The following is a 25,681-nucleotide window of genomic DNA, read 5'->3' as shown; positions in this document are numbered from 1 at the left end:
GCCCGTTTTAGAATCTGGTTGAATTTAAACTACATTTGAATCATTGATAACACTAAGGTGGCCTCATGTCGTGTTGGCAGTTGAGATATTTCCAACTTCTTTTTATAAATTATCCATTATAATGATGCAATGCTTTTAGGGACATAACCGGGAAAGTTTAGCCAAAGTTCTAAATTCTAATAATTGCAATGTAAATTTTGTCTCACATGAAAGATCGGAATCATCATTAACCCTTCAACATGTCGTTTTCTATATCGACGTGTTATTCCTCACACATTCTAGTATGTTCAAATATCTCGAGCAATCAATGAACTTCTAAATCTCTATCTCTGTTTGTCTCACTTGAAAGATCAAGTTTTTGGGATTGATGCTTTCCGAGTGATCTAATGGAGTGATTACGAGCCCGTAGCTTCTAGTTAACCATTATTACTTCATGTAGGGAAGATATAATAGGTTATTTTGAATAAAAATATCAACCGTTTTAACTCTCACGAGAGTGTATACAAAACTTAAATGGTTCAAACGACTTCTTTTTCTATTTTAAATTCTTCGAAGTTTGTTATTGCACGTCGTGTTAGAAAGACTAGAAGCTCAAATTATATATAAAGTCAATTTGAATATCATTTAACTGATTAAAACATTATATGTAGAGTCAATTTGAGCATAATTCAACTGATTAAAATATTATATATTTAAGGTATATTATAAAATCTTTCATTAAAGTTATCATTTCGACATGAGATTGAAACGAGAGGATGATGAAGAATTTGACTTATAACATGGATAGAGTCGTAAACATATTTGATTAACGAAGAAAAACTTAGTTTGTCAAGAACATGAATGATTGTCATGTCTTAATGTCGTTTAGCACATTGATTATAATTGTCAAATCTTCATTATAAAGCGGGAAAACCTAATTAGATGGGATTAGGTCAACTCTTGTCTAAACTCTCATCAAATCAATCTCAAATCATATTGATTAAGAAACCGTAATTTTTAGTAGAAATCCGTAGTTATTTCTATTAGGAATTTACCTTAATGTTTTGTTACAACTAATACGATTCCCTATCCCACGGAGCAAACCAAGTTTGAAAGAGGGATTGTTTGAGAATATTACCTTCAAGGTTAGATTAAGGCACGGCAGGGTGCACCTAGGACACGAAGACTCCCAAGCACTGACAACCAAAAAGATTCCACGACGACATGAAAGTCATGCTATACAATCCTCCCTATGAACATTTACCGACATCAAATGTACCTACCCGAACAGCTTCATTAGCTATTTGGAACTAGAAGGCTCGACAGAAAGACCCATCTAAATAGACAAACCCATAAATTTTTGACACTACAGAAACGGTATCCTCGAAAGGTCACACCACAAAAAAAAAAAAACAATTATTCTGAATAGAAAATGGAATCAAAGAGTCACAAATTTGTTTTTCTAACGCTAATGAATGTTGAAATCGATCGATAATAAACACTTGAGCTATGATATAAGTATAATTAATCCATAAATTTAGGTTTGTTCTTTCTTATTTGGAAAATCGTAAATAAAACAACTAATTTTTCACTTAATCATGGCTCGTTGTTCGTCGCTTGCAGGTGAATTAAGGAAATCCAATAATAACAAGTTGTCTTCCTCTGCTCACAGTGATTTGGCGCTCGAATGATGCTCAAAAAATGAAACTAGAATGATCTTCGTCGAATCGATCATATCAAAATCCCGATTGTATGGTACCCATGTGATGAAATTCGATCGGAGGAACATTAGTGTGTAAATCATTCGATTTGTGAACTTGAGTTTTCCGGCATTGCGAAGTAGAAAAAAAAGCCCTAGAATTCGAGGGAAGTCTGATATGGATGCCAAGGATATCTTGGGGTTGCCCAAAAACACGCTGCCTTTATCCCAAGAGAAGAAGCCTAGGGCTCAGAAAGATGCCCAGAGAAAGCGAGATGGAATTTCTCGGGAGGTAATGTCTTCTCCGTGCTTTTGTTGTGTTTATATGATTGATTAAACTTGGTTTCATTGCTTACAGTAGTAATGGTGGGGGTTTTGGATTGTAGGTTTATGCGCTTACTGGTGGTCTTGCGCCTATTATGCCAGCAATCGATACATCCGAGCTGAAGAAGCGACCTCCATCAGATGAGAAGGTTTTTCTTCTTCTTTTTTTGTGCAATAAGTGTTATCATCAATAAGTGTTATCATCTGGTAGTGTGTTGTAATGGTGAATTGAATATCGAAATTGAGACTTTCGTTTGCTATACAGTCCTCGAAACTGATGTGAGAAATTTGGGAAGGCCATTGTGTTTGAATGCTTAATCGTGTTATTGAATCAATGTTACTTGAGTGCTTGGCTAATAATCGAGTATCTTACGTGGTATGAGTTTAAAAGTATAGAACTCTCGTGCAATCGATGAATTCAGATGGGATTGAGTCTTAGAGTTGTTCAGGTTACGTTTGGAGCGAAACAAACACGGTTGCTCCATGCTAGAGGAGGTTCTGGTGCCCCTTTTGAGTTAAGGGCAGGGTTTTTTTTTTGGCAACTTTGTTGCTTTGCTGTTGCATCGAGTGCTTGGCTCGATAGAAATATTGGAGTATTTAGAGGTGTCAAGTGGTCTCAGGTTGTTCAGGTTACATTTGGAGCAAAACAAAGACTGTTGCTCCATGCTAGAGTAGCTACTGATGCCCCTTTTGGGATAAGGGCAGCGTTTTCTTGGCAAGTTTGTTGCTCTGCTGTTGCATCGAGTGCTTGGCTCGACAGAAATATTGGAGTATTTAGAGGTGTCAAGTGGTCTCAGGTTGTTCAGGTTACGTTTGGAGCAAAACAAAGACTGTTGCTCCATGCTAGAGTAGCTACTGATGCCCCTTTTGGGATAAGGGCAGCGTTTTCTTGGCAAGTTTGTTGCATCGAGTGCTTGGCTCGATAGAAATATTAGATTATTCAGAGGCGTCGAGTGGTCTTGGGTTGAGGTGTGGGATAATATTAGATTAAACACCTCGTTGTGGGATTCTGCTCCTTGGATTTCTTGTAATTATCCGTTTGGTTTGGTTTGATTCCTTGTAGAGTTATTGTTTTCGTATTGCCCTTACATACTCGCTCATGAATTTAGTTTGTTCTTATAATGGTCCTGTGATTTTCCTTCAGATTACATGGCAATGGCTTCCTTTTTCAAACTCTGCGAGAAAGGATAATTTGCAGCTTTACCACTGGGTAGGCTTTTTGGCACCTCTATAAAGCGTCGGATATCCAATTGAGTTTTGTTATTGTTCGAAGTCAAAGTCACTTTTCTCTCCATTCTTCCAATGTTTTCATTTGTAGGTTCGAGTTGTAAATGGCATTCCACCAACAGGTGACTATTCCTTTGCAAAGTACAACAAGGTAATGCCAAGATCTTCTCTTTATTTGTAGATTTACTGTCTCGTATTCTATTAAGTCGAAATTTGAAGTTTTAAAATGTTTTTCATGCTTACGTGAAAATGGAAAGTTCGATATGCCCATTGACATCCGTTCGTTGTGTGTGATTCCAACATAATATAATGTAATCATTTATTCAATAATTGAACACCATTATCTATGTTACAGATTATTCATAAAACATATTTTCTTCTTTGAATGTGTTGCAGTCTGTTGAAGTTGTCAAATACACAGATGAGGAGTACGAGAAGTTTTTAAAAGACCCTGTGGGTATATTTTTCGCATTTTTAATGAAGAGCACGAAGAGCAAAGAGAGCTCTCTCTCTCTCTTTCTCACTCACACACCCACAAACACGAAATTTCACGATATGTAGAATTGTTTTATGGTATTATGGCTTATGCCTTGAAGCTTCTTTTTGAAACTCTTTTGCCTTTGAGGTTCTTTAGGCTTTCAGCTATGGATTATAAGTTGCAACACTATCGTTGCTTTAGTGTTTATATTCTATGTAACAACTTATCCTTCGCTTCTACCGTGTCACCATATGTTCCGTCTTTATTTGAAGTTTACGGTAAAGCTTGAAGGATGAAGTGTTTCCTGTGTGTGTGTGTGGACATGATTTGATGTTCACTATTGCACTTCTGTTTTAGATTCAAGAATTGCTCTTCTGTCTTGCATTATGTACCAAAGTTCTTAATGCTGTCTTTTGTTTTGTGGTTGAGATATGTTCCTTTTAAAATATTTTCAGTCATGGACAAAGGAGGAGACAGATCAATTATTCGACTTGTGCGAAAGGTTCGATCTTCGCTTTGTTGTGATAGCCGACAGGTTTCCATCAACAAGGACAGTGGAGGAACTGAAGGAGCGATATTATCATGGTAGATACAACTATTTTTGGTCTATTTTTGCAAGCACTTCATGTTTTCTCTTAGGCTGCCAATTTATGTTGTTGGTTTTGTAATACACTCTGTTTTGGATCATTTACAAATGAACTTGTGATTATTGAAAACTTATACTATAATATTGTATGTTTATAGCATCAAAAGCAATTTTGGGTGCTAGAGGACCAACATCTCGGGAGGGTTTGGGGAATACTCCTGCCAAGGTCGGTAGTCTTTGAATCAATGAAGCTACCTAGTTGAAGCTGCTTAGCAAATTAACGTTCTGTTCGATTTTCTTATTTATTCTTTATATTTAGGATCCTTTCAACGTCTCACAAGAGATCGACCGCAAACGGGCATTGTCCATGGTTCTCTCTCAAACAAAACAGAACGAACGAAAAGATGCAGAGGTCTCGATTCTCTTATGTTTTAGTGTATATTACATACAGTTAAGTCTAAGTCCTTATATATATATATACACACTATTTATTGTGGCAGGTTCTTGCTGAAGCAAAAAAAATAATCGAATCACGCAAAGCTGAAAGAGTGAGTTCATGTTCTATTTGAATTTCTTTTTAGGCTTGGCATTAGCATTGCAGGATTTCATAGTTGAAAGAAATTTCATTATTAGCCTCTAGGCTTTAAGTTATCGTGCCATAAAAACGTTAGTAATACGAATGCCGTATTGTACGGATAACTAGTTCATTGAAGTATTATATCTAGAGCTGGTTTACGATCTTGGTTATATTCATTTTAGGTGGCTGAAGAATCTAAGTTGGCTGTCACTTCAAATGCTGTCCCAGAAGTTACCGAAAGGGCCGTTGTTCCTGGAGAGTCGGTACCATCTGTATCCAATGTGCAGCCTCCACCTCCAGCAGCTGTACCTTCAACTGTAGTAGCAGATAACGCTTCTACTCTAGCTTCTCTTCGCATGGTATACGGTCCAAAGGGATCATATTTAGACGCCTTTTATAGCTTCGTTGCAATAGCTTTTGTGATCGATTTTTCTCCCAAAGCTTAATTGATCTATATACCAAAATATGAAATTTGAGAATGTGTTCTGATGACTGATTCCTACGTTTCAGCTTCCTGTATACTTGAGAACATATGCACTTGAGCAAATGGTACATGCTGCAAGCTCATCTGCCGGCCTTAGGACTATCAAACGAGTCGAACAGACCCTACAAGATCTTTCGGTTGGTTAACATTCTCGTTTTTTCGTTAAATCCAAATACTTGTTTTCTTATAAGGCGGTGAGTTGTGGAGGACTTAATACTGGTATCGATTTCATAGCAGCTCATTAGAAGAAAGAAAAAAACAGAAAAAATCTGTTGGACTTTCTTCAGTAATCCTTGCCTTCCCCGAGTGTTCTTCATGTTCTAGAGTTACAATAGTTGTATAGTTCACTCACAAGAGGATCTTTCCTTTCTCTTTTTTCTTTTTTAAATTTGTAAATAGGTTAATCTAAAACCCAGGGTTCCAACAAAAGCCGTGTGTGCAGAGCATCTTGAATTAAGAAAAGAAATATTGACACTGCTGAATCTTCAAAAGCAGGTATTGTTTTCTTTTTTCATATGAATGTCCCACCAGATTTATGCGCTTTAAACTTGCATTAACGTACCACTCATAAACAGTGGATTCAATCATTTTTTTCCTCTCATTCAGAGAGAATTCTCAATGAAGGAAAACCTTGTTGATGGAATATGCTTGTGTCAAATGCCATATCCCTTTCAACGTAGTTTAGTTCTAAATTTGTTGTCATTCCTGTTTCTTTCGAACAGTTGCAAAATAAGGAGGCAGAAGGTTCTTCTTTCCGTGAGAGTCCATACAGCGAGGCACCTGGCACACCCAAGGTCGGTAAATGTACTCACGAGCACCATAATTTCCCATATCTGTGTGACTCTTCCTCTGCTAACAGCATTCATTTCATGCTCTGGGTGTAGGAACGCGCTTTTATTGCTGATTCTATGAGTTTTGGAGGTAAATGGATTCTCTAATAGAACTTATATATTTGGCCTTACTGCACCATCTCTTTTTCTGTTCTGGAAGTTCATTTACATGTATATTTGTCTTCTGCTAGGGGAAAGGTTTGTTAAACGAGATCAAAAACGAAAGGTATGTTTGTCGACTATTTATCTTGGAACTCTTTAGGTGTTACCACTCTGTATCTTGTTTTGCGTCTCATTTTTCTTACCGATCATTGTTAGGCCACTGGAAGATTATCTGAAGCTCCATCATCACCAGCTCAATCTAATAAAAGGCCAAGAAAACAGAAGGGATCCGATCTGTGATCCTCCAGGTGCGTAAGAAATCTCGCACATATGGTTGAATTGAGATATTAATGGTATTTCATAAATGTAAATCTATGGTGGCTGTCATATGGTTCCATCATCTAACAATGTTAATTACAGTGGTATGCATCTAAAAGGCTAATGCTGGAGCAGGCAGCTTTCCATGATGCCCTTTTGGAGCATCAGTTTCTGATTGAGTAAGGATGTTGTGATGAACGTTGATACTGGTTAAGAGACTCGATTTTCATGGTCGTCTGTGCAATCGGGTTAACAACTGTCTGTTTAGTTCATTTATCTTCATCACGACAGCAAAGCTCTGGTTTTCTTACATCTACTAGCTAGTTTGGTCTTTCTTTTGTTGGCAGAGTTAGCAGGATAGTTCTTATATGATGGTGTGTTGCATGTAAATCTAGCCAGAAACGAGGAAGATTAACTCCTTTTTATACACTACTTTCATTTTGTGTATTAGTTTTTGTTCTTCAACCTAAAAGAATCATGATGTAATTTTCTTTTCTTTTCTATTGTTGACAAGTAACGTAATATCAAATGGGTCTAGTTTCTATAATAATTTGCTATTCTAGCACGGGTATGCTGCCTGTTGTGGCTCCCATCGAACCAAGTTTTCCTTTTTAAAAAAGTTTACTTTCTACGAGATCCTTCCATCAGTTAGAGAAGGGAACGAAACATTCCTTATAAGGATATGAAAACCTCTCCCAGTGTTTTAAAACCGTAAGGTTGACGGTAATACGTAATGAGCTAAAACAGACGATATCGGCTAGCCGTGGATACAGTTTCTTTTTGGGCATAAGCTATAGTGATGTATCATTTATTGAACAATAGAACTTTACATGGGTATTCTGGAAAGAGGAGCAGCACCTGTTCATTAAGTGCAGCAGCTAAATGAACTTGAGAAAAGGCTAGCTTGAAAACACAACGTTTGTAATATCTGGGAACTTCTCCTTAATGGCTGCTTTAATTCCTGTACCAATAGATTCAGGACCCTCGTACTTAACGACGCAATTGCCACCATCGATCGATATTACTTCCACGCTCCCGCCATAGTTCCTTATGGCTGGCCTCAATATGTCAAGATGACTATTTACTGCCTGCATTGATGCAACATCCAACGTTAATACTAATTCACCTCTCTGTTTTTGTTTGAATTTAACATAACATCGAAACATGTTCGAGTTCTTTTGTATTCGTTCGTTCGTTCGTCCAGAGAAAACTCACCTCGGTTGTTATTTCCTTTGGCTCTTCATCATATACTTGGCATATTTCCTTCACTGAATCTCCAAACTTTTCCTTCAGTACTCGTTCGATTCCCATCTTCATGGTGGTTGTTGAGCTCGGGCAGCTACCGCATGCTCCTGAGGATCGATTTGATTCTTGCTAAGTCTTCGGTTAAAAAACAAGTGTAAAATCTTGAAGCTTATGGACCAAATGGAATCTAAGCTCAAAACTTAATGATAAACGCAGGTATCTGCTGCAAGATGTCTAACAAGATAGTGAGGATTACATGCTCACTACCTTTTGCCCACCTACTTCAAGGAGTCGTTTTCCCCTACAGAAGATGAAACAGATAAACTCACTAGGCACGTGTAGAGGCAGAGAGGTCCGAACCTGACCTGGACCGAGATAACAAAATAAATTCTCTCCAACTAGTCAATAAGGAAAAGTTTTAAACTAGCGGCATGAGATCCCACATCGGTTAGAGAGAGGAACGAAACATTTTTCATAAGGACGTGAAAACCTCTCCCTAGCAGACACGTTTTAAAACTTTGAGACTGACAACGATACGTAACAAGCCAAAGTAGACAATATTGGTTAGCGGTGGGCTTGGACTGTTACAAATGGTATAAGAGCCAAACACCGAGTAGTGTACTAGCGAGGACGTAGGCCCCCAAGGGGGGGTGGATTGTGAGATCCCACATCGGTTGGAGAGGGAACGAAGCACTCCTTATAAGGGTGTGGAAACCTCTCTCTAATAGACGCGTTTTAACTCCATGAGGCTGACAGCGATACATAACGTACCAAAGTGGACAATATCTGTTAGCGGTGGGTTTGGATGTTACGAGCTGAGCCAAATTGTACCGGGGAGATGGTGGGACTATGGAATATGATCAAATATGATCTCCCAAAAAAAACTCTCCTGAAAACTCTAGGCAATGGGGCAGAGAGCAAAAGATATGATCAAAACCTAAACATATAAGAATTGAGAACCTGGACGGTAAAAGGATACAGTATCTTCATGAAGTGGTGTTTGAGCTTCTAAGTACCAAGGCCATGGAACTAAGAGTTCTTTGATGTTTTCAACTTCTGGGGATCCTATAAGTCTTGGTCTAAGAAACGCCCAAATGAAGAATTTAGAATTTTCTGAGGCATAAACTCCCTAACCTATTCGATTGTTCATCAACATTTCGCGCACATAAGCAATAGCAATCAATCATTCAATTACAAAAATTTCAACACACAAAGCTAAATTAACAAACAAGATTAAAACAAACCCATTCAATGAAATGAGATCAGGAATTCACCCACCAACGAGTTTGAGAGAAACGATTCCATCTTCAACGGACACGACATCGACATTTCCTCCATCTGCGATTAGATAGGGCCTAACGTCCTCAAGAACCAAGTCTACGTTTGCAGTGGTCAGTTCAAATTTCTGGGCGGAGTACAGCCCTGGCGAGGAGCTCGTGGATGGACCAGAACTCGAAGCGGAAGCTCTAATGGCTTGTCTGGGCAACACCCTATTCAGGGAAACGGGTATTTGATGTTGCCCAAAAGCAGAAGGTGGGTACTGGCGGTGATTTGCAAGAGCTTGGGAATAATAAAGAGGGGTTTTGAGGAGGCCGGAGATAGTTAAAGACGCCATTGAGGAAGAAGAAATGAAAAGGAATCTAGCCGATGACGACGAACTTGTTCTACGTCCGCCGATCCAAGTTTTATACTTGTCCTTTTTTTTTTCTTTTTTCTTTTTTCTTTTTATAATAAAAAATCAATAATCTAGGAAAAAGTTGTGAAATAGATAATTTCTAAACGTGATTCGATCACCTCATGACTACAACATGCAAATCTAAACACAAAAAATGTAACCGAACAAACTCGATATCCAAAAATCTTCCTACGTTAATTAAAAAGTTATAGTTTACGTGATCATCAATAGCATAATAACTACTAAGCTAAAAGGTTATAATTTACTTGATCTTCAATACCATAATAACTACTAGCTAACATTTAGTTTCTGCTTGGTACGAAATCTTGGAAGATTAGTATGTATACAGGTATGTGCTGTACAATGCTTTTATCACAACATATGCACATTCATGAAAAGTTTGTGCTGAAGCGTTGAAGCGTGAGTAGACTTGGAACTTCTTAGATTTCATACATTAAAATAACACAAAAGCAATCAGAAACCACTGAGTTTGAAAATCAAAACCTAACAAGTATGTTGTTTTGGGACTATATGAACCCTAAAACACTGCCTTCCTAATTTAACAGTATAGAAGTACAACCAATTTCTTCAGCTCCTCAGCTGATAGTTATCTGCCATGGACGAAATGCTAAGTCGGAATCTCAGACGATAGAATGGGTTTAAACAAAAAAACTCATTTTCTATTCCTGCTTTCCTCACGATCCTTTTCTCGTTTCTTGTAAAGCTTTTCGAGAACACGCTTGGCCTCGCATAGAGGGAAGTTCGCCAGATCGTAATAGTGTGCTGCTACGTCCACCAGCCTGTTGTGACAAGAACAGGAAGAATAGATCAACGTTGTTGCTATCAACTCAGTTATTAGTACAAGATTTTTAGTTTGAAAAAAGAACATCCTTGCATCATGTGTAGCAAGGATCAACTTGCAAGTAATACTTAAGATCTAATGCATAAGACCAGACAAAAAGTATATACAAATAAACTTGCTTCTGGGTACAAGCATTGAACATTACAGCAAGAGAGACTAACCATTCACCCCGGATATCCGTCACGGTACGGATGAAATTCCTACTCGTTAGGACGTACTCATTATAAATGACCCACTCTGGTTTATGGTCCAAGCAATTTGATGGATGCAAGTGTACCACCTGTAGAACAGATTTGTTAATCCCAAATACAGGCATTGAAAGTGCAGGGTTTACCATGATCTGGTACATCAAGAAAAGAATCCATACCTGGTTGTCCTTCACTGTCAAGTAGTGTCCAGTCCGCTCCAGATGAGCTACTTGCATGAAATACCCAGAAAGCATTGCCTTTCTTATGTTTACGTAGTATTCACGGCTGTTGAAATCTGTGCTGCATAATTTGAGGTTAAACCTAGCCATGATGCGGACTAGTTGCTCTCTGACATTATCTGCAGACTTCATTGCCCTGTGATTGATGAAGTTTTCGTAGCACCATGATTGATCCTCATCTGTTACATAATAGTTGCTTTAGGAACCCATCAAAATTGAATGTAATTAATTGAAAAGGTCAAAGTGAAGACCATAAATACTTACTGTTTTGCTTGTAAGCGTGGTACACGTTCAAGAGCGTTAGATGATCTCCATCAATGTGGCCAAACCTAGCTTTTGCTTCGTCAGCAGCCTTTTGAGCCTCCCTAGGCCGGACAAAGCAATTGGGTACTAAGAAAGAAATTGGTAATCACACACAGGAGGCCCAGGGAAGGTCAGCAGATGCATAGATGCAAGACGAGACCATTTGCTTCATGAGATAATACTGAGAAACTGCAACTAACTACATCAGCACTGACTGAGAAATCTTATGGTGCATGCCATCTGAGGGCATGGAACCAGAGAAGATAGTTGCTGATGACAACCTAGCTTGACAGAATTGTGCTCTAACAACTACTAGTTAGAAGACATGACAGATATACTGCAAACATGCCACGCCAATAAAAATGCATCAAATTTGATGCATCCTGCCCATTGTTTAACAACCATGGGAATCTGACGTACACACACTATATAGAACTCAAAAGAAATGGGAAACTTAGAAAATTGCAAAAGAGAGGGCTGAAGTACCTGAAAGCATGGCAGAAATTGATAATATTTCATTTGAACATTTGAATTCTGGACTAACAACGAGCATCTTTGACATCTGAGGATCTAATGGAAATTCACTCATTATTTCCCCGAGCTTCGTTAGGTTACCCTCATCATCCAATGCACCCAAATAATTCAGAACTTCTAAAGCTCGCATCAAAGTCTCAGGAGCAGGTGGATCCATAAAATCAAAATGCACAAGGTCATCAATGCCCAATTTCTTCAAGGTAAGAACAGTATTTGCAAGGTTTGATCTCAAAATTTCAGGATATGTCTGTGGCTGCAAATCATTTTGGAAACTCCTTTCCGTGTAAAGTCTAAAACATTTTCCAGGCTGAGTTCTTCCAGCACGACCAGATCTCTGATGTGCGCTGGCCTTTGATATAGGAGATACCAGTAATGATTCCACACGTACTCGAGGGTTATAAACTTTCTGTTTTGAGAAGCCAGGGTCGATAACATAGACAATGCCATCTATGGTCAATGAAGTCTCTGCAATGTTTGTGGAAACCACAATCTTTCTTCCAGGAGGTCCATCCTCTTTTACTGGAGGTGGAGCAGGTTCGAAGATCTTCTGCTGCATAGCTGGAGGAAGAGTAGAATATAAAGGCACCACTTTCACAGGCCCAACCTGGTCGCCAAGGTTTGAAATTTCTTTATTTATTTTGCGACATGCATCTTCAATTTCCTCCTCACCAGTGAGAAAAACAAGTATATCACCTATAGGTTCACACAAGTGAATCTGTACAACTGTCCGAATAGCAGCTTCAAGATAGTCCCTTTCAGGTTCCTGTGTGTAAAATATTTCCACTGGATGAAGCCTACCAGGAACTTTCATAAGTGGAGCACCATTAAAATAACCCTGGAACTTTTCAGCCTCAAGTGTAGCACTCATGACCACCAGCTTTAGGTCAGGCCTATTTTTCAAAACTTCTTTCAAAAGTCCAAAAAGAACATCCGTTGCTAATGTTCTTTCATGAGCCTCATCAAGAATAATTACCTTATACCTTTCTAAAAGAGGATCTGTCATTGCTTCTCTTAAAAGCATACCATCAGTCAGATACCTGCCACCCATAAAAAGTACAACACTTTCACAATCACGTAAAGAATAAAATTTCAAATCATTAAAGGAAAAGATAGCAATAAAACCGATGAGTAGGTACAAAGAAGAATGAGCTTACTTCAAAACTGTTCTGGCGCTACTGCAGTCTTCAAAACGGATGCTGTAACCCACCTCTTCTCCAATAGTCACATCCATCTCTTCAGCAACACGTCTAGAAACTGACATTGCTGCCACCCTACGAGGCTGAGTGCATGCAACCATCATCTTCTTACGTTTATCTGGACTATCCAGGTCAACGGCTTCTAAAACAAATTGAGGAATCTGTAACAGGCATAATCACCACAATGGACATCAGAACAACAAGAATATCTCAAACAAAATACCAATAAGACAGAGCTTAACTAAAAAGCAAAAAAGTTGTCTAGAGACTCCATGTCCAGATTTCCAAAATCAAGTTAAAAATTTTCATGTATAACACCGCAACCAAAATAAAAATCACGAACCAAGAATTTCATAACCAAAAATTACTACTAGTAGTACCTTCTAAACCCAATTAAAATAATAATAAAAAATTAAAAAAAAAAATAAACCCCAATAGCCGCTTGGCCCCATTCTGATGCGATCTAAGAGCTTAAGAAATCAGGGAACTTTCCATACTGCAGCAATCATATATCTTAACCAACTCGCATACCATACTCAACATATGTGGCTCACATATAAATTTAGTCGGTACCCAGCTAGATTATTCTTAAAGATATTAAAGAAATTAAACGACGGTAACTAGATAAAATGTTTTTAAGTAATATTCGAAGTCGTCCCGTAGTTTGTTCCCTTCTCAAGGAAGGGCAAGGCCAATTATTCTAGAGCAAAAAGAATACTCGCAAATTAAGAGCTAAAACAGGTTAAAATGAAAGTTCAGGGTCAAATTAGGATATTATCCGAGCATTTAAACAAGAAAAAGCAAAACCACAAATTCTAAGTTTACATCATTAGGTATATTTTTGGCCTAGACTGATGAAGTATGTAAATCCTTCCCAAGAACGCATTACCCCACAATCAAACTAAAGAGCAAAGGTCCTTCTAACCAAAGCACCCCCAATAAAGCCTGACATTGGCTCGAAAAACACAGTACAGAATCTAAAGAATCACAATAAACAAAAAAAAAAAAAAAAAAAAAAAAAAAAATTAGAATAGAAGTCGAAGAAAAAACTAACAGCCTGAATGGAAGTTAATGAAAAAACAAAAAGCCTGCGTCCAAGACAGAAGGGGAAGTTACAAATAATTCTGAAGTTACTTGCAGTCTCGAAAACATACAATCATCAACACATCAAACATTAGAACGCTTTCCCCAACTAACCTGAGTAGTTTTACCACTACCAGTTTCACCAACCAATATGAGAGTCTGACTGCTCTTTAAAGCCTGGAAAAACTCCTCTTTCTGATGCCAAACAGGCAGAGTCTTCCTCTTCTCCAAAATCTCAAAGTACCTCTGCGAGTACTGCCTCCCAGTCCACCGGTTGATCAGACTATTGCCCGCATTGCCACCGCCATTGTTCAACGCCGCTCCTCCACCGTTCGATTTGTGAATCTTCGGGGAGACAGAGGTGTCATCCACCACATCAAATAAACTAACCTTCCTCTTCCTCTCCGCACCCATCAAAACCCTTGCCGGCACAGAGATACGGAAATAGCCGAAGAAAAGAGCTGTATTCTACCTCAACCGCAAGACAGGTCCCGGCCAAAACTTGCTTTATCGGAAGAGCGATTGAAGGGGCCTGGTTCTGGAACTGCAAAATTCCGAAACCCTAATTCGAGGGAAGAAGGGAGAGAATGAAGTGGCCTTCGTTATATTATATAGAACTTCCAGAATTTCACAATCAGTCCCCAATTTCTTATTAATTCCTCGAATGCCACTTTAAGCATTTTAATTACGCCGACAGGACTTTTGACCCCTTAAATTGCTTTGCGCCTGGCCCAATTTGTATGTGGTCAAACACGGCCCAATTTATACGAGATCTAATACGGCCCAATTTATATGTGGTCTAACACGACCCAATTTATATGTGGTCTAACACGGCCCAATTTGTATATGGTCTAACACGGCCCAATTTATATGTAGTCTAACACGGCCCAATTTATATGTGTCTAACACGGCCCAATTCACGGCCCAATTTATATGTGGTCTAATACGGCCCAGTTTATATGTGTCTAGCACGGCCCAATTTATATGTAGTCTAACACGGCCCAATTTACATGTGGTCTAACACGGCCCAATTTACTGTGGTCTAACACGGCCCAATTTATATGTGGTCTAACACGGCCCAATAAAGGGGAACGGATCCAATCGGATCCCATTTCTAGAAAATTTCAAACTATTGTCATAGGGTGAATTTGGACATAGTGGAAATCGTCAGGCCTTTCGTGCAAGTCGGAGCTTACCCAATAAAAGATTTCGCTACTTTAAGACCGTTATAGTTACGACCGCCGTTCACGAGGTCTCAATCGCAATACTAAAAAAAAAAAAAAAAAAAAAAAAAGGCTCGAGATGGATGCAAACTCAAAGTGGAACTGGGTTAGGTCAAACCAACACTCGAGCCTAATCCAACATATCTAGGGCTCAATTGGACGCCAAGAAAGGTTCCTAAGGGTCAGAGTACTTAGTGGTTGTTTGGGTATGATTTTAAATTTGAGTGAAATAATTACTTCATGCAAAATCAATTATAATATAATTCGGTATAGATAAATTAATCACGTATATCTTCTTCTCTGTAATGATCATATAATGGGAAGATCAATACCATATCTTATACACATTGATCTATATAAACTTGTAAAGTATCGAATATAAATACATCAAATAATTAATGATATGAAGTATGTGTCAATGTACAATCCCTTCATTGCCAGCCAAAATCAAATACTTATCTCTCCTAGTAAGCTTTGTGCACTCAAATTTCAAAGCCTTACCAATCTCACTTTGCACCCAATTGGCCACATCAAACTTTGCGGAATTGGTATCATCATGTGATGCAAACAAGCCATCAACCATGCCCAACTTCTTAATAGTGTAAGATGGCGAAGGGTTCATCAAGAAGAAGAATGGGTCAAAGCACTTAAACCCACTTGCACTCGTCCCATAAAACATAGTCACATGTGTGTCGTTTGCTACCGGGACTATTCTTTCACTAATCTCCGAGAACAATGGACTAAACCTTAGAAGATACGGCTCTCTACAAGTGGTTCCTTCAGGACATATAATCAAATTGTCATTTGATAACAATCTTTTCATTAGGGTTGCATCTCGATCACGATTTCGAGTCAATCGAACAGTTCTAATCGGTGAGAAGAATTCCGATACTGGACTTAGACTATAGGTGACTGCTAAAGGGTTCTTGATTCTCAATGCAGCTGAAATGTAGAGAGGGTCGAGAAGCGTTCTATGGTTGCAAACATATAAACACCCTCGATTGTCGTTGGTTTTGATTTTTTCAACCGGAATCAAAACAGTGAGATGCATCCCACTAAAAGCACTAATAGGGACACATAAATTATAAGGCAAACAAATATAAGCAAAGATTCTAATAAAAACAAGAACCAGGGCAAAAGGGAGCCACGTCAAAACGGCAAGAGTGTCCAAAGGAGTTGGGTTTAGGGCTAGCCTTCCATCGTGAAAGATTAACGGCTTCGGAAGTTTGTCTATAGGAAGCGTCTTCCACTTTTTTTTATCAGCTTCACTCACAGTGTAGATTTCCTGTTTGCAAAGATCATCGTCCGTCGTAATAATCTTAAACATTAAATTAATTCAAAAAGCCACAACCGTACTTCTTTCAAATATATTATTAAATGAATATCTATTTTTACTATAAATGATTTTCGGGTTTCATTTACAACATAAAAAACTTAGGTACGTTCTTTAATATATGATATGACTTAGAGATATGGAACGTTCTTTAATATATGATATGACTTAGAGATATGGAACGTTCTTTAATATATGATATGACTTAGAGATATGGATATATATCTAAACATTTATGACAAGACGGGGGAAAATATATTATATATATCATGTTTTTTGGAAATAATATTTTTTTAAAAATGTTTATTATTAATGATAAGACATGTAGATGTTAATATATATCTAAACTATTAAAGACAAGATAGGGTGTTTTAATTTGATTTATCAACTGTAATTTGATTTTCTTGTCGGACAGTTAGAATATTATAGGAATGTTCTCGGTATATTTTTAATTTTTTAAAGTAATTATTGATATATTGCTTAACTATATAATAAAAACATTAATATATGAATTTTATAATTATTTAATTTATGAGAAAATCATTAATTATTTTTAGATAAGAAAACCATTAATTATTTGACTTTATTTAGCTACGTAAACTCAATATTGTCCATACATGTGTATATCTTATAATAAATATTGTTTATTTTATAAAAAAAAATCTCAAAAGGATAACTCAAAAGTTTCAATCTAAAATAATTGAAAAGATTTATATAGTCAATATAATTATTATTCAAATAATATATCAAATCAAAATAGACATAAATATACAATTCAAATTATTTTAATCGACCCACTGCTAGTAGATATTGTCTGTTTTGGCTTGTTATGTATTGTTGTCAGCCTCACGGCTATTAAAACACGTCTGTTAAGGAGAGGTTTCCACACCCTTATAAGAAATGTTTCGTTTCCCTCTCCCATCGATGAGTGATTATCACTGTTTGATATGAACCACGACCAAGGAATTTCCATACCTCAAGTTCTAATTACAAGGACGAGAGCTAAGAAGCTACAACAAACCTTATTCAATTATATTCAAGCTTTGATGAGCTCACCATAGGTTGAATATAACTGTATAAGGTTTGTTGTAGCTTCTTGGCTCTCGTCCTTGTAATTGGACATTGAGGTATGGAAATTCCTTGGTTGTGGTTCATATAGTTGTTACTAAATTTTTACAGTGAGATTCCAATGTAAGGAATGTTTTGTTCCCATCTTCAACCAATTTCGGATCTCACTGTTTCTATCTATAATTTTCTATTCTAGTACTAAATCTTTAAAAAAAAAGACGATAAAGCTATCAAGAAATTGAATTGATTATCGAAATCGAAATCGTTATGAACCTGAATGAGCTAAAAATTAGGGTTTTTGGAAGAACTTACATTGCAAATGGAAGAGAGGAGCTGAAAATCATAACCCATTTGAGAGCCACAAATCCCAATCAAATTGCCATTTTGTTCTTCATGTTCTTGTTGTTGTTCTTGAATCAAATGAGATAATGAAGAAGCCTTCACTTTTGGTTCCATCAAACCCACAAAATACCCACAAAAAGCCTTCAATTCTCTTCCAACCACTTCCTCAACCTCCAAATAATCTCTCAAAAAGCTCTCAATCATGACTTGTGGGAAAAAATTACTGAACCCAATTCTCTTCCTCCCTTTTTTTACTGCCTCAAAACCCTCCAATCCGACGTCGTTCATCAAGAACTTACCCAAAACTGATGACCCAATTCTAAAGTTATCTTTTTTAACCCCAATAAATGAAATCATCACCATAATTTTCAACCCCATTTCTTGGCCGACAAGTCGGATCAAAGGGTACGACATCAACAAAGCTGTCGCACGGATTACCCCACTGGCTTCAAAAGCCACCAACATGAAGTAAGAGAAGAAATATGGAGATGAGGGTTTTAATAAAGCCTCTTCCACGGTAAAGATTAGAACTTTTCCGTCGCCGCCGCTGAGTTTCGCCGGAGATGGGTCTTTTTGGTATTTCTGGTGAACCCCGGCGGTGGCGGTTCGCCGGAATTTTTTAGAGAAAATTCGATGGAAAAGGAGGAAGAGAGCTTTAACGACAAAGAAGGGAGTGGAATTCATGTTGTTTTGGTCTTTGGAACTGTCCGAAAAGAACAGAGATTTAAAGGTGGTATATTTATAGGGTTTTTGATTTATTATTGCCCTTGGTCTTGGGTTTAATTACATGATTTGCCATTGTTGTTGCTTCTTCAAGCCACCCTCTTTTACTTCCTTATTTTCCATTTGCATTTAATGTCACACAAAGTTTGAATATTTTAGTCAATAATTTAGCAAAAGAGAGAGAAAAAAAAGGGCCAAGTAATTAATTTTGAAGTGGATATAGAAAAATCATTGGATTAATGTTTGAAATTTCCGTGCTAATAGACTCGATAGACGACGGAAAATACGATTACGAGTCAAATGATAACGAAAGATGAAATTTATGTTACCAATTTAAGCATATTTCAAATGATGAAACATTCACTACTTTTTCTAAGAACTAAAAAACGTAGATATGTTCGGAAGGTGGTGGAGATTTGAACGTTTAAATCTCGAGAAAAGAGAATATTTTTCCTCGATCACGATTCATGACTAGTTGAGCTATGTTCAAGTTAGTGAATAGATGTATTGATTATTGAGCTATAGTCATATTGGCATTGTGAACGCATTCTTTTATAATATTTAATTAGCTAAATTAGTAAAAATATGTTTAATTTAGTATAATAATAATAATAATGGTAGGTATTGACCTTCTAATATTAATTATTGTAATAACTAATATAATTAATATTCAAATCAATCCTTCAACTTAAGTTATTTAATTTGAGCCTAATTTGTTAATCATTTAATTTCATTTTTTAAAAAAATTAATACTATGCTACTTTCACCTCTAAGTTTATTTATTTGATTATTTAAATTTGAATAATTTTTAATATATATATATATAATTCAAAATTAAAATACTAAAAGCAAAATCATTTTCTATTTCTTATTTTTTGAAACTGAATTCTTACTTTTTAAAAATATAATCAAAATCTAAACTAAAAATTGAAAAAAAAAATAATTAAGAATTACATTTTTTTTTCCTCAAAAATTTAGATAAGAATTATACAAAATGATTTTAAAAAATAGAATCGTTGTCAAGCAATTTTTTAAATATTCACTTTTAATTTTTGGCATTTTCTGTTTCATAGATTTTAAAATAAATTGAAATAAAAAATTTAAAGAGCAAAATAATATTTAAATAAATAATATATATATATATATATATAGAAAATTAAATTATATATTTATAATTAAAGCATGGACATAGTTAATAAATAAATTTATAAATCGTGAATCAAAAATATAAATGACATTCAACGTTCAATAAATTATAACATTTATATTTTTTTGATTAAAAATAAAATAATTAATATTTGAATCCTATACTTTTCAAATTAAATACCCGTTTTATTTTAGTCATTTATTGTTATTATATACTTTTCTTGTATAAAACAAAAAAAATACATTATTAATATAAGCAATAATTATCGCCTTTCTTAACCAACATATTTTTATAAAAATCTTATAATATTAGAATAATAATAATAATAAAAAATAGATGTGTCATGCAAAATTGTCAAAGTTATAATAAATGTTGAACAAATAGAAGTCAAATTAACCCTCCAAAAATGTAGGCTGTTGAGTTACATACCTAAATGCTCTCAAGTTTTCAAGTTTATAATAAATTTTGACTTTAAAATATCAATATCAATATTAATATATTAATTGAGAAAATGATAGAGATTTAATACTGTATTTGTTGGGGAGTGATTTTAATGAAAATAATTTATTTGAGAGTGATTTTAGTGAAAATAGTTTATTTGTAAGTATTTTATTATAAAAGTGACAGTTCGTATAACTATTTTAATGTTTAATTTTACATTTTTAAATGAGAATTTATTATGAGTATCAATGCAACGACCTATCCCTGTATTGGACACGTTACTTATTCTTTATTTTTGAGAGTAAATACAAGACTAACACAAATCCTTTGAGTATGTTTTGTTTTCTACGAAGTCACTCAACATACTCAACATAAAATTGCTCATAGCAAAACAAATTAACCATGACGGTCCTATAATTGAGCCACCGAAAAAAAGTGGTGCACTTTGTTGATATATGTAGTTATAAGAGTGTGGAAACCTTCCCCTAACATACCCGTTTTACAGTCTTGAGGGGAAGCCCGAAAGGGGAAGACCAAAGAGGACAATATCTACTAGCTATGGATTTGGGCCGTACAAATGGTATCATAGCTAGATACCAGATGATGTGTCAACCTTCTAGTTGTTCTCCAAAGGGGTAGACACGAGGTGATGTGCCAGTAAGGACACTGGACCCCAAAAGGAGGTGGATTTGGTGGCGGTCCCACATCGATTGTTGAAAGGAATGAGTGCCAGCAAGGACGCTGGCCCCAAAGGAGGTGAATTGTGATGTCTCACATTGGTTGGGGAGGAAAACAAAACGCCCTTTATAAGGGTATAGAAACCTTCTTCTAGCCGGCGTTTTAAAGCCTTGAGGGGAAGCCCAAGAGGGAAAGCTAAGGAGGACAATATCTACTAGCGGTAGATCTGAATTGTTACACAATTACTACCTAATTATGTAAATAGACCTTTTTCATAATGGCTCCTTCACAAGCCTCGACCTCTTGAGTTGCATCCACGATGTTGCAATCTTGTATTCCTTCGACGAAAGATGCCAACATTGAGCTTCGGGTTGTTGTATCAAAAGTCAACACTCTGGAGGCAGCTAGACATGAGAGTGCATGCATCCACCACGGTGAAGACTTTCACAAGGAAACCGAAGATCATCTGCTCAGGACCGCCTTCTTCGCCTCAGAATTAGTCATCTAATTGATGAAGCACAACTCCGAGCTAAAATTTCTGTACATTTAACGACTCATCGAGAACGATTTCAGTAATAATCTTTTTGTGTCAGCTGTTATGCTGCGAGGATCGTCACTGTAGAGGCGACACAGGATGTTTTCATACATGAATCCATGATGAGATTGGCTACAACTAAAGATGAAGATGGGGTTAACAAAAGAAAATGACAGAGACAAAGTTTGGTGTCAAAGTCAGAAGCTTTTGTTTCTCTGCAAGACAAAAGCCTATGTGTAGAGCTCAAGCTTAGCCTTGAACATAAAATCGCAATATCATTTCGCTGTCTAGTACCTAAAATCTTGGAAAGTTTCCAAGCTTCATTGTAACGGCCCAGCCCCCGCTAACAAATATTGTTCTCTTTGGGCTGTCCGTTCCGGGCTTCTCCTCAAGGTTTTAAAACGTGTCTATTAGGAAGAAGTTTACAAACCCTTATAAAGAATGCTTCATTCTCCTCCCCGACCAATGTGAGATCTCACAATCCACCTCCTTTCGAGGCCCTACGTCTTCGTTGACACTCGTTCCTCTCTCCTATCGATGTGGGATCTCACAATCCACCTCCTTTCGAGGCCCTACGTCTTCGTTGACACTCGTTCCTCTCTCCTATCGATGTGGGATCTCACAATCCACCTCCTTTCGAGGCCCTACGTCTTCGTTGACACTCGTTCCTCTCTCCTATCGATGTGGGATCTCACGATCCACCCCCTTCGTGTCATACTACCCAATGTTCACCCCCTTCGGAGCTCACCGTCCTCGCTGACACATCGTCCGGTATCTGACTCTAATACCATTTGTAACGGTCCAAGCCCACCACCAGAGATATTGCCCTATTTAGGCTTTCCCTCAAGATTTTAAAACACGTCTGCTAGAGGGAGGTTTCCACACCCTTATATAGAATGTTTAGTTCTCCTCCCCAATCGACGTCGAATCTCACATTCATTGATTTGAAACTCGAGAGATATGCTCATAAATCTAACAAATTCAAGAATCAATTGGCCAGTGGTCGATCGTACCTGTTTATCCTCGAAGAACGACATGAACATCATCTACCAGCAGCAAATCAAAGGCGTAGAGGGTTAAGCATCATCCAAACATATCATCATAATCCTGCAGGTTTGTTAGCTAAATTGAAAAGGAAAAAGTTCGTAACTCAACTCATCAAAAGAAAGCCTGGAAGCAAGCAGGACTGTCTGCTATACCTTTTAAGTAGGTTCAGCTACCTACATCCAAGAACATCACCATGAACTTTCCAATATAAATTATTAAGACAAAATTAAGATATAAAAGCATCTGATTACAAAAAAAAAAAAAAAAAAAAAAAAAAAAACGAAACATTCGATGTTTCTTCGTATTTATATACAGATCAGTCGGATGCAACGGCGCATCGAAGTAACTATTCAAAAATCATGGCCATAAGAGCCAGCAAGCTGGCTCCTAGGCTATCAACTTCAAAAAGATCCTCAAACCAGCCACCCTTTTCGCCTTAAAGAGGAACAAAACCCGAAACGAGTTACGCAGCAGAACTGCATCAACAAGATGGTACGAAATTAGCCTAGGAATACTTGGAAACTTATATTCAATAAACCATAACCATTCACTAACGATACGCACTTAACATCGGGGGGATTCGCCATATTGCTTTCATTTGGAGGAAAGCTTTTAATGTACTGAACGGAAATGAAACCGCTACTACCATCAACAGCAGGTTCAGGTGACCCCTGCAGCATCGGACTGCTTCGGGAACTTATTCCTGTAAACACGGTCGAATAAAACTCCCTTAAGAACATAATGCTAAAAGAAGGCACAAACTGATAACCAGATTGAAGGACACGACACTAAGAACACCCTTCTCGAACTTCGAATAAGCTAACCTTGAAGGATGATTACAAGGAAGAACAGGAATGTGATAATCATGGCAGGAATGCAACTATTGAAGGAAGATGTTTTCTCGGCTTTTGACTTCCTTAATGCTTTCATTCGCTCGACTCTTGCACGTTTTTTCATGGCAATTACTGCAATTTCCTTCACCAGCCTTCTATCAGCAGCATCAAGAGCAGGACCTTTTGGTGGCCGTGGTGGCTTCAGAGCCTTTTTCTTATTCTTATGCTTCCCTCTAGCATTAGTTTTCTCGACATGCGCAAAAGCTTCACAATCGTCTTCACCTTCCAAATTCTTATCTATCAACAATTCTACGTTCACATCAGCAACAACATCGGCAACAGAATTAGCAAAATTACTGTTCGACGCTACAACTAGCTCATCTTTTAGCAGTGTATCCTCTGTCAACCTATTCCAAATGTTCTTTACATCTCGTTTGATCGAACTTGGTTCCACACTTCCAACCTCGTCACCGATCCTCCCCCCACTTTCGAGATCAAACGCGAGATCCCTTTCTCTTAAAGCCATGTACTCAATCTCATAGCCTTTCAACTAAAACAACCAAAATTCACTCGAACTCTGCAATCAAAGATGAACGTTCAATCCTAATGCGAATCCCCTCGCTGTAACATAACAATGAAGAAACAGAAGAACACTCCCACTTCAATACAATGAAATTTCCAACATATTGCAAATGCAAAACTTCAAAATCCGTGAAATAGCTGAACCATACTGAGAAGGTCAATCTCAAGAACATCAAAAGGACCTCCAAAGAATCTAACCCATAAGTCTCTTAAATTACAAAATAAGCAAGAAAACAACAATTACCATAGCATTGGTAAGAATCCGACACCTATTTCGATACCAATATAGCCAAACAAGAACAGCTTTGGTAATGCGAAAACAAATTTAGCAAAACACACTAAAAATGAGAAAAACATCATCCCAGAAATTATGAAAAACTAAAAAGAAACCGATTAAACATAAACATAAATTGGAAGAAACAAGTCCGAAAATAACCTAGAATGAGTCGAATCGGAAAATCCAGAAACCCAATAGCGAGGAATCAGTAAAAACCTACCCAAATTCAATCGGTATTCAGCTCAGACCGACAAAATCCAAATCGATTTCGGAACAGTTCTTGTCTGATCATCAGGACATCAAAAAATGCATTATTGAAAAATAAAAATAGTTGAATGAAATGGGACATGGAGAAATTATGAAAGTAAACCTTTATGAAACTGGAGCGTGAGAATTTGTCCTGATCGGAGACGGCGACGGATGACTGAGTCAATCCTTGGATGATATTTATATTTGCTCCAAACGGGTCAAAAACCAATGGAAACGATAATTCCCAGTTGATTATGAAATCGTCGGCCACATTTGGAAATTTCCAGAACCGGTAAAGTTTTTTATTTTGTTTTTTCGTTTTTTTTTTCAGTTCTTTGAGGGAATTAGTTTTTTTTTTTTTTTAAATGCTAAAACATTCTAAATTAAAATTAATTTTAATTTATTAAATGAAAAAAAAAATAAACTTTTTTTTTAATAAATAATAATAATTTATTAAATGAAAAAAAAAAACATTATAAAGTTGGTGGAAGAAATTATTAATTATAAATAGGGAAATTTAAAAAAAAAAAATGTGGCCCAAATTCTAGTGGGCTATTCAATGAGATTTTTTAAATTTTATGTGGGTTTGAGTGTATGCCCAATTTTGGTGGAAGAAAATGCATAAATTATTATTTTTTCCATTATTTATTATTCCACTAATTTTTTTTAAATATAATTTTTTAAAATATATATTAATGTTTGAAAATAAATAAATAAATATTTTACTATTAACCTTTTTATTCCGGTGAAAAATAAAAATTTACATAAATGACTCCGACAACTCGAATCAATTCAGCTCAAATATTTTTGTGGTTGAATTATATTAGGTTTAAAAAATATCTCGACCCGACCCAATTCAAATTATGACTGCTTTAAAAAAATTTATGAATTAAATTATAAACTATAGTTTATAAAATTTATTTGGTTTAGAAATTTTGAATTTTTTGAATTTATTAAACATAAAATTTAAAAATTTATCTATTTAAATTTATTTTTATAAAAATATTAAAAAATTTAATGATTAATTAAAGCCTCTTTTAAATTTTAAATTCTAAATTGAATATTGCATAAATAAAAAAGAAAAATATGTGATGTCGACGACCATAATTAAAGATGTTCAACAATTGTCGACTCTATGTTGCTTTTACACCCGTCTATAACACTTACAATATTGACGTCTCGATTTTATTAGTAAACTCCAATTAAAAGTAAACGGAGAAAAACGTATTTAGAAAACATTGGAGTCAATATGTATACAGTAACTTTGTTATATA

At 36.4% G+C, this 25,681-nt stretch overlaps 5 protein-coding genes across 11 annotated transcripts; 1 reads left to right on the top strand and 4 right to left on the bottom strand.

Annotated features, from left to right (window-relative positions):
• The first annotated feature begins 1,565 nt into the window (after positions 1-1,565).
• On the top strand, positions 1,566-7,154 carry LOC111456542 (SWR1-complex protein 4-like). 2 transcript variants are annotated; one of them, XM_023098455.1, is made up of 17 exons: positions 1,567-1,970; positions 2,065-2,151; positions 3,147-3,212; positions 3,321-3,380; positions 3,626-3,682; positions 4,163-4,292; positions 4,452-4,519; positions 4,613-4,705; positions 4,794-4,841; positions 5,053-5,229; positions 5,381-5,491; positions 5,754-5,849; positions 6,077-6,148; positions 6,239-6,275; positions 6,376-6,410; positions 6,503-6,594; positions 6,707-7,154. In XM_023098455.1, exons 1-16 carry the CDS (start codon positions 1,857-1,859, stop codon positions 6,584-6,586), a joined length of 1,335 nt encoding a protein of 444 aa, XP_022954223.1. In that variant the 5' UTR covers positions 1,567-1,856; the 3' UTR covers positions 6,587-6,594; positions 6,707-7,154. The 2 variants fall into 2 exon arrangements, with proteins under 2 accessions (XP_022954224.1, XP_022954223.1); XM_023098456.1 differs by lacking the exon at positions 3,626-3,682 and having other exon boundaries at positions 1,566-1,970.
• A 174-nt stretch (positions 7,155-7,328) lies between these two features.
• Positions 7,329-9,527, bottom strand: LOC111455795 (nifU-like protein 1, chloroplastic). Its single transcript, XM_023097409.1, has 3 exons — positions 9,128-9,527; positions 7,820-7,956; positions 7,329-7,692 (listed from the first exon to the last, which is right to left on the bottom strand). Exons 1-3 carry the CDS (start codon positions 9,462-9,464, stop codon positions 7,504-7,506), a joined length of 663 nt encoding a protein of 220 aa, XP_022953177.1. The 5' UTR covers positions 9,465-9,527; the 3' UTR covers positions 7,329-7,503.
• Positions 9,528-9,912: 385 nt separating this feature from the next.
• Positions 9,913-14,546, bottom strand: LOC111456141 (probable pre-mRNA-splicing factor ATP-dependent RNA helicase DEAH2). Of its 3 annotated transcripts, XM_023097918.1 has the most exons (7): positions 14,044-14,537; positions 12,805-13,007; positions 11,603-12,687; positions 11,078-11,203; positions 10,754-10,992; positions 10,548-10,666; positions 9,913-10,324 (listed from the first exon to the last, which is right to left on the bottom strand). In XM_023097918.1, exons 1-7 carry the CDS (start codon positions 14,341-14,343, stop codon positions 10,198-10,200), a joined length of 2,199 nt encoding a protein of 732 aa, XP_022953686.1. In that variant the 5' UTR covers positions 14,344-14,537; the 3' UTR covers positions 9,913-10,197. The 3 variants fall into 3 exon arrangements, with proteins under 3 accessions (XP_022953686.1, XP_022953688.1, XP_022953687.1); XM_023097920.1 differs by lacking the exons at positions 9,913-10,324; positions 10,548-10,666 and having other exon boundaries at positions 10,856-10,992; positions 11,078-11,178; positions 14,044-14,544; XM_023097919.1 differs by lacking the exons at positions 9,913-10,324; positions 10,548-10,666; positions 10,754-10,992; positions 11,078-11,203 and adding an exon at positions 11,210-11,305 and having other exon boundaries at positions 14,044-14,546.
• A 982-nt stretch (positions 14,547-15,528) lies between these two features.
• On the bottom strand, positions 15,529-18,592 carry LOC111455913 (probable glycerol-3-phosphate acyltransferase 3). The gene is made up of 2 exons (XM_023097562.1): positions 17,866-18,592; positions 15,529-16,437 (listed from the first exon to the last, which is right to left on the bottom strand). Exons 1-2 carry the CDS (start codon positions 18,577-18,579, stop codon positions 15,568-15,570), a joined length of 1,584 nt encoding a protein of 527 aa, XP_022953330.1. The 5' UTR covers positions 18,580-18,592; the 3' UTR covers positions 15,529-15,567.
• A 3,982-nt stretch (positions 18,593-22,574) lies between these two features.
• Positions 22,575-24,691, bottom strand: LOC111456647. Of its 4 annotated transcripts, none has more exons than XM_023098630.1 (5): positions 24,529-24,691; positions 24,379-24,442; positions 23,291-23,876; positions 23,031-23,169; positions 22,575-22,942 (listed from the first exon to the last, which is right to left on the bottom strand). In XM_023098630.1, exons 3-5 carry the CDS (start codon positions 23,823-23,825, stop codon positions 22,930-22,932), a joined length of 687 nt encoding a protein of 228 aa, XP_022954398.1. In that variant the 5' UTR covers positions 23,826-23,876; positions 24,379-24,442; positions 24,529-24,691; the 3' UTR covers positions 22,575-22,929. The 4 variants fall into 4 exon arrangements, with proteins under 4 accessions (XP_022954398.1, XP_022954399.1, XP_022954401.1 ...); XM_023098631.1 differs by having other exon boundaries at positions 23,291-23,920; positions 24,529-24,683; XM_023098633.1 differs by lacking the exon at positions 24,379-24,442 and having other exon boundaries at positions 24,529-24,683.
• Between the last annotated feature and the right edge of the window lie 990 nt (positions 24,692-25,681).

This window comes from Cucurbita moschata, unplaced genomic scaffold (genome assembly GCF_002738365.1).
Source record: "Cucurbita moschata cultivar Rifu unplaced genomic scaffold, Cmos_1.0 Cmo_Scf00018, whole genome shotgun sequence".
In the NCBI taxonomy this organism is placed as follows: Eukaryota; Viridiplantae; Streptophyta; class Magnoliopsida; order Cucurbitales; family Cucurbitaceae; genus Cucurbita; species Cucurbita moschata.
This window is presented reverse-complemented; position numbering and strand designations above follow the sequence as displayed.

Excerpts from the sequence above, each read along its gene's own strand:
- LOC111455795 (XM_023097409.1), bottom strand. The coding sequence starts at position 9,464 with ATGGCGTCTTTAACTATCTCCGGCCTCCTCAAAACCCCTCTTTATTAT. Across the intron at positions 7,957-9,127 it reads CGTTTCTCTCAAACTCGTTG|GAGCATGCGGTAGCTGCCCG; the intron begins GTGGGTGAATTC and ends ATCGATCCTCAG. Across the intron at positions 7,693-7,819 it reads CAAAGGAAATAACAACCGAG|GCAGTAAATAGTCATCTTGA; the intron begins GTGAGTTTTCTC and ends GCATCAATGCAG.
- LOC111456542 (XM_023098455.1), top strand. The coding sequence starts at position 1,857 with ATGGATGCCAAGGATATCTTGGGGTTGCCCAAAAACACGCTGCCTTTA. Across the intron at positions 4,706-4,793 it reads ACGAACGAAAAGATGCAGAG|GTTCTTGCTGAAGCAAAAAA; the intron begins GTCTCGATTCTC and ends TTATTGTGGCAG. Across the intron at positions 6,276-6,375 it reads TGATTCTATGAGTTTTGGAG|GGGAAAGGTTTGTTAAACGA; the intron begins GTAAATGGATTC and ends GTCTTCTGCTAG.
- LOC111455913 (XM_023097562.1), bottom strand. The coding sequence starts at position 18,579 with ATGAATTCCACTCCCTTCTTTGTCGTTAAAGCTCTCTTCCTCCTTTTC. Across the intron at positions 16,438-17,865 it reads TCCTCTCTTCCATTTGCAAT|GAAATCTACACTGTGAGTGA; the intron begins GTAAGTTCTTCC and ends CTTTGCAAACAG.
- LOC111456647 (XM_023098630.1), bottom strand. The coding sequence starts at position 23,825 with ATGGCTTTAAGAGAAAGGGATCTCGCGTTTGATCTCGAAAGTGGGGGG. Across the intron at positions 23,170-23,290 it reads CCTTGTAATCATCCTTCAAG|GAATAAGTTCCCGAAGCAGT; the intron begins GTTAGCTTATTC and ends CCGTGTTTACAG.
- LOC111456141 (XM_023097918.1), bottom strand. The coding sequence starts at position 14,343 with ATGGGTGCGGAGAGGAAGAGGAAGGTTAGTTTATTTGATGTGGTGGAT. Across the intron at positions 10,667-10,753 it reads TGACAGTGAAGGACAACCAG|GTGGTACACTTGCATCCATC; the intron begins GTATGGATTCTT and ends TCTGTTCTACAG. Across the intron at positions 10,325-10,547 it reads ACGGATATCCGGGGTGAATG|GCTGGTGGACGTAGCAGCAC; the intron begins GTTAGTCTCTCT and ends TTGTCACAACAG.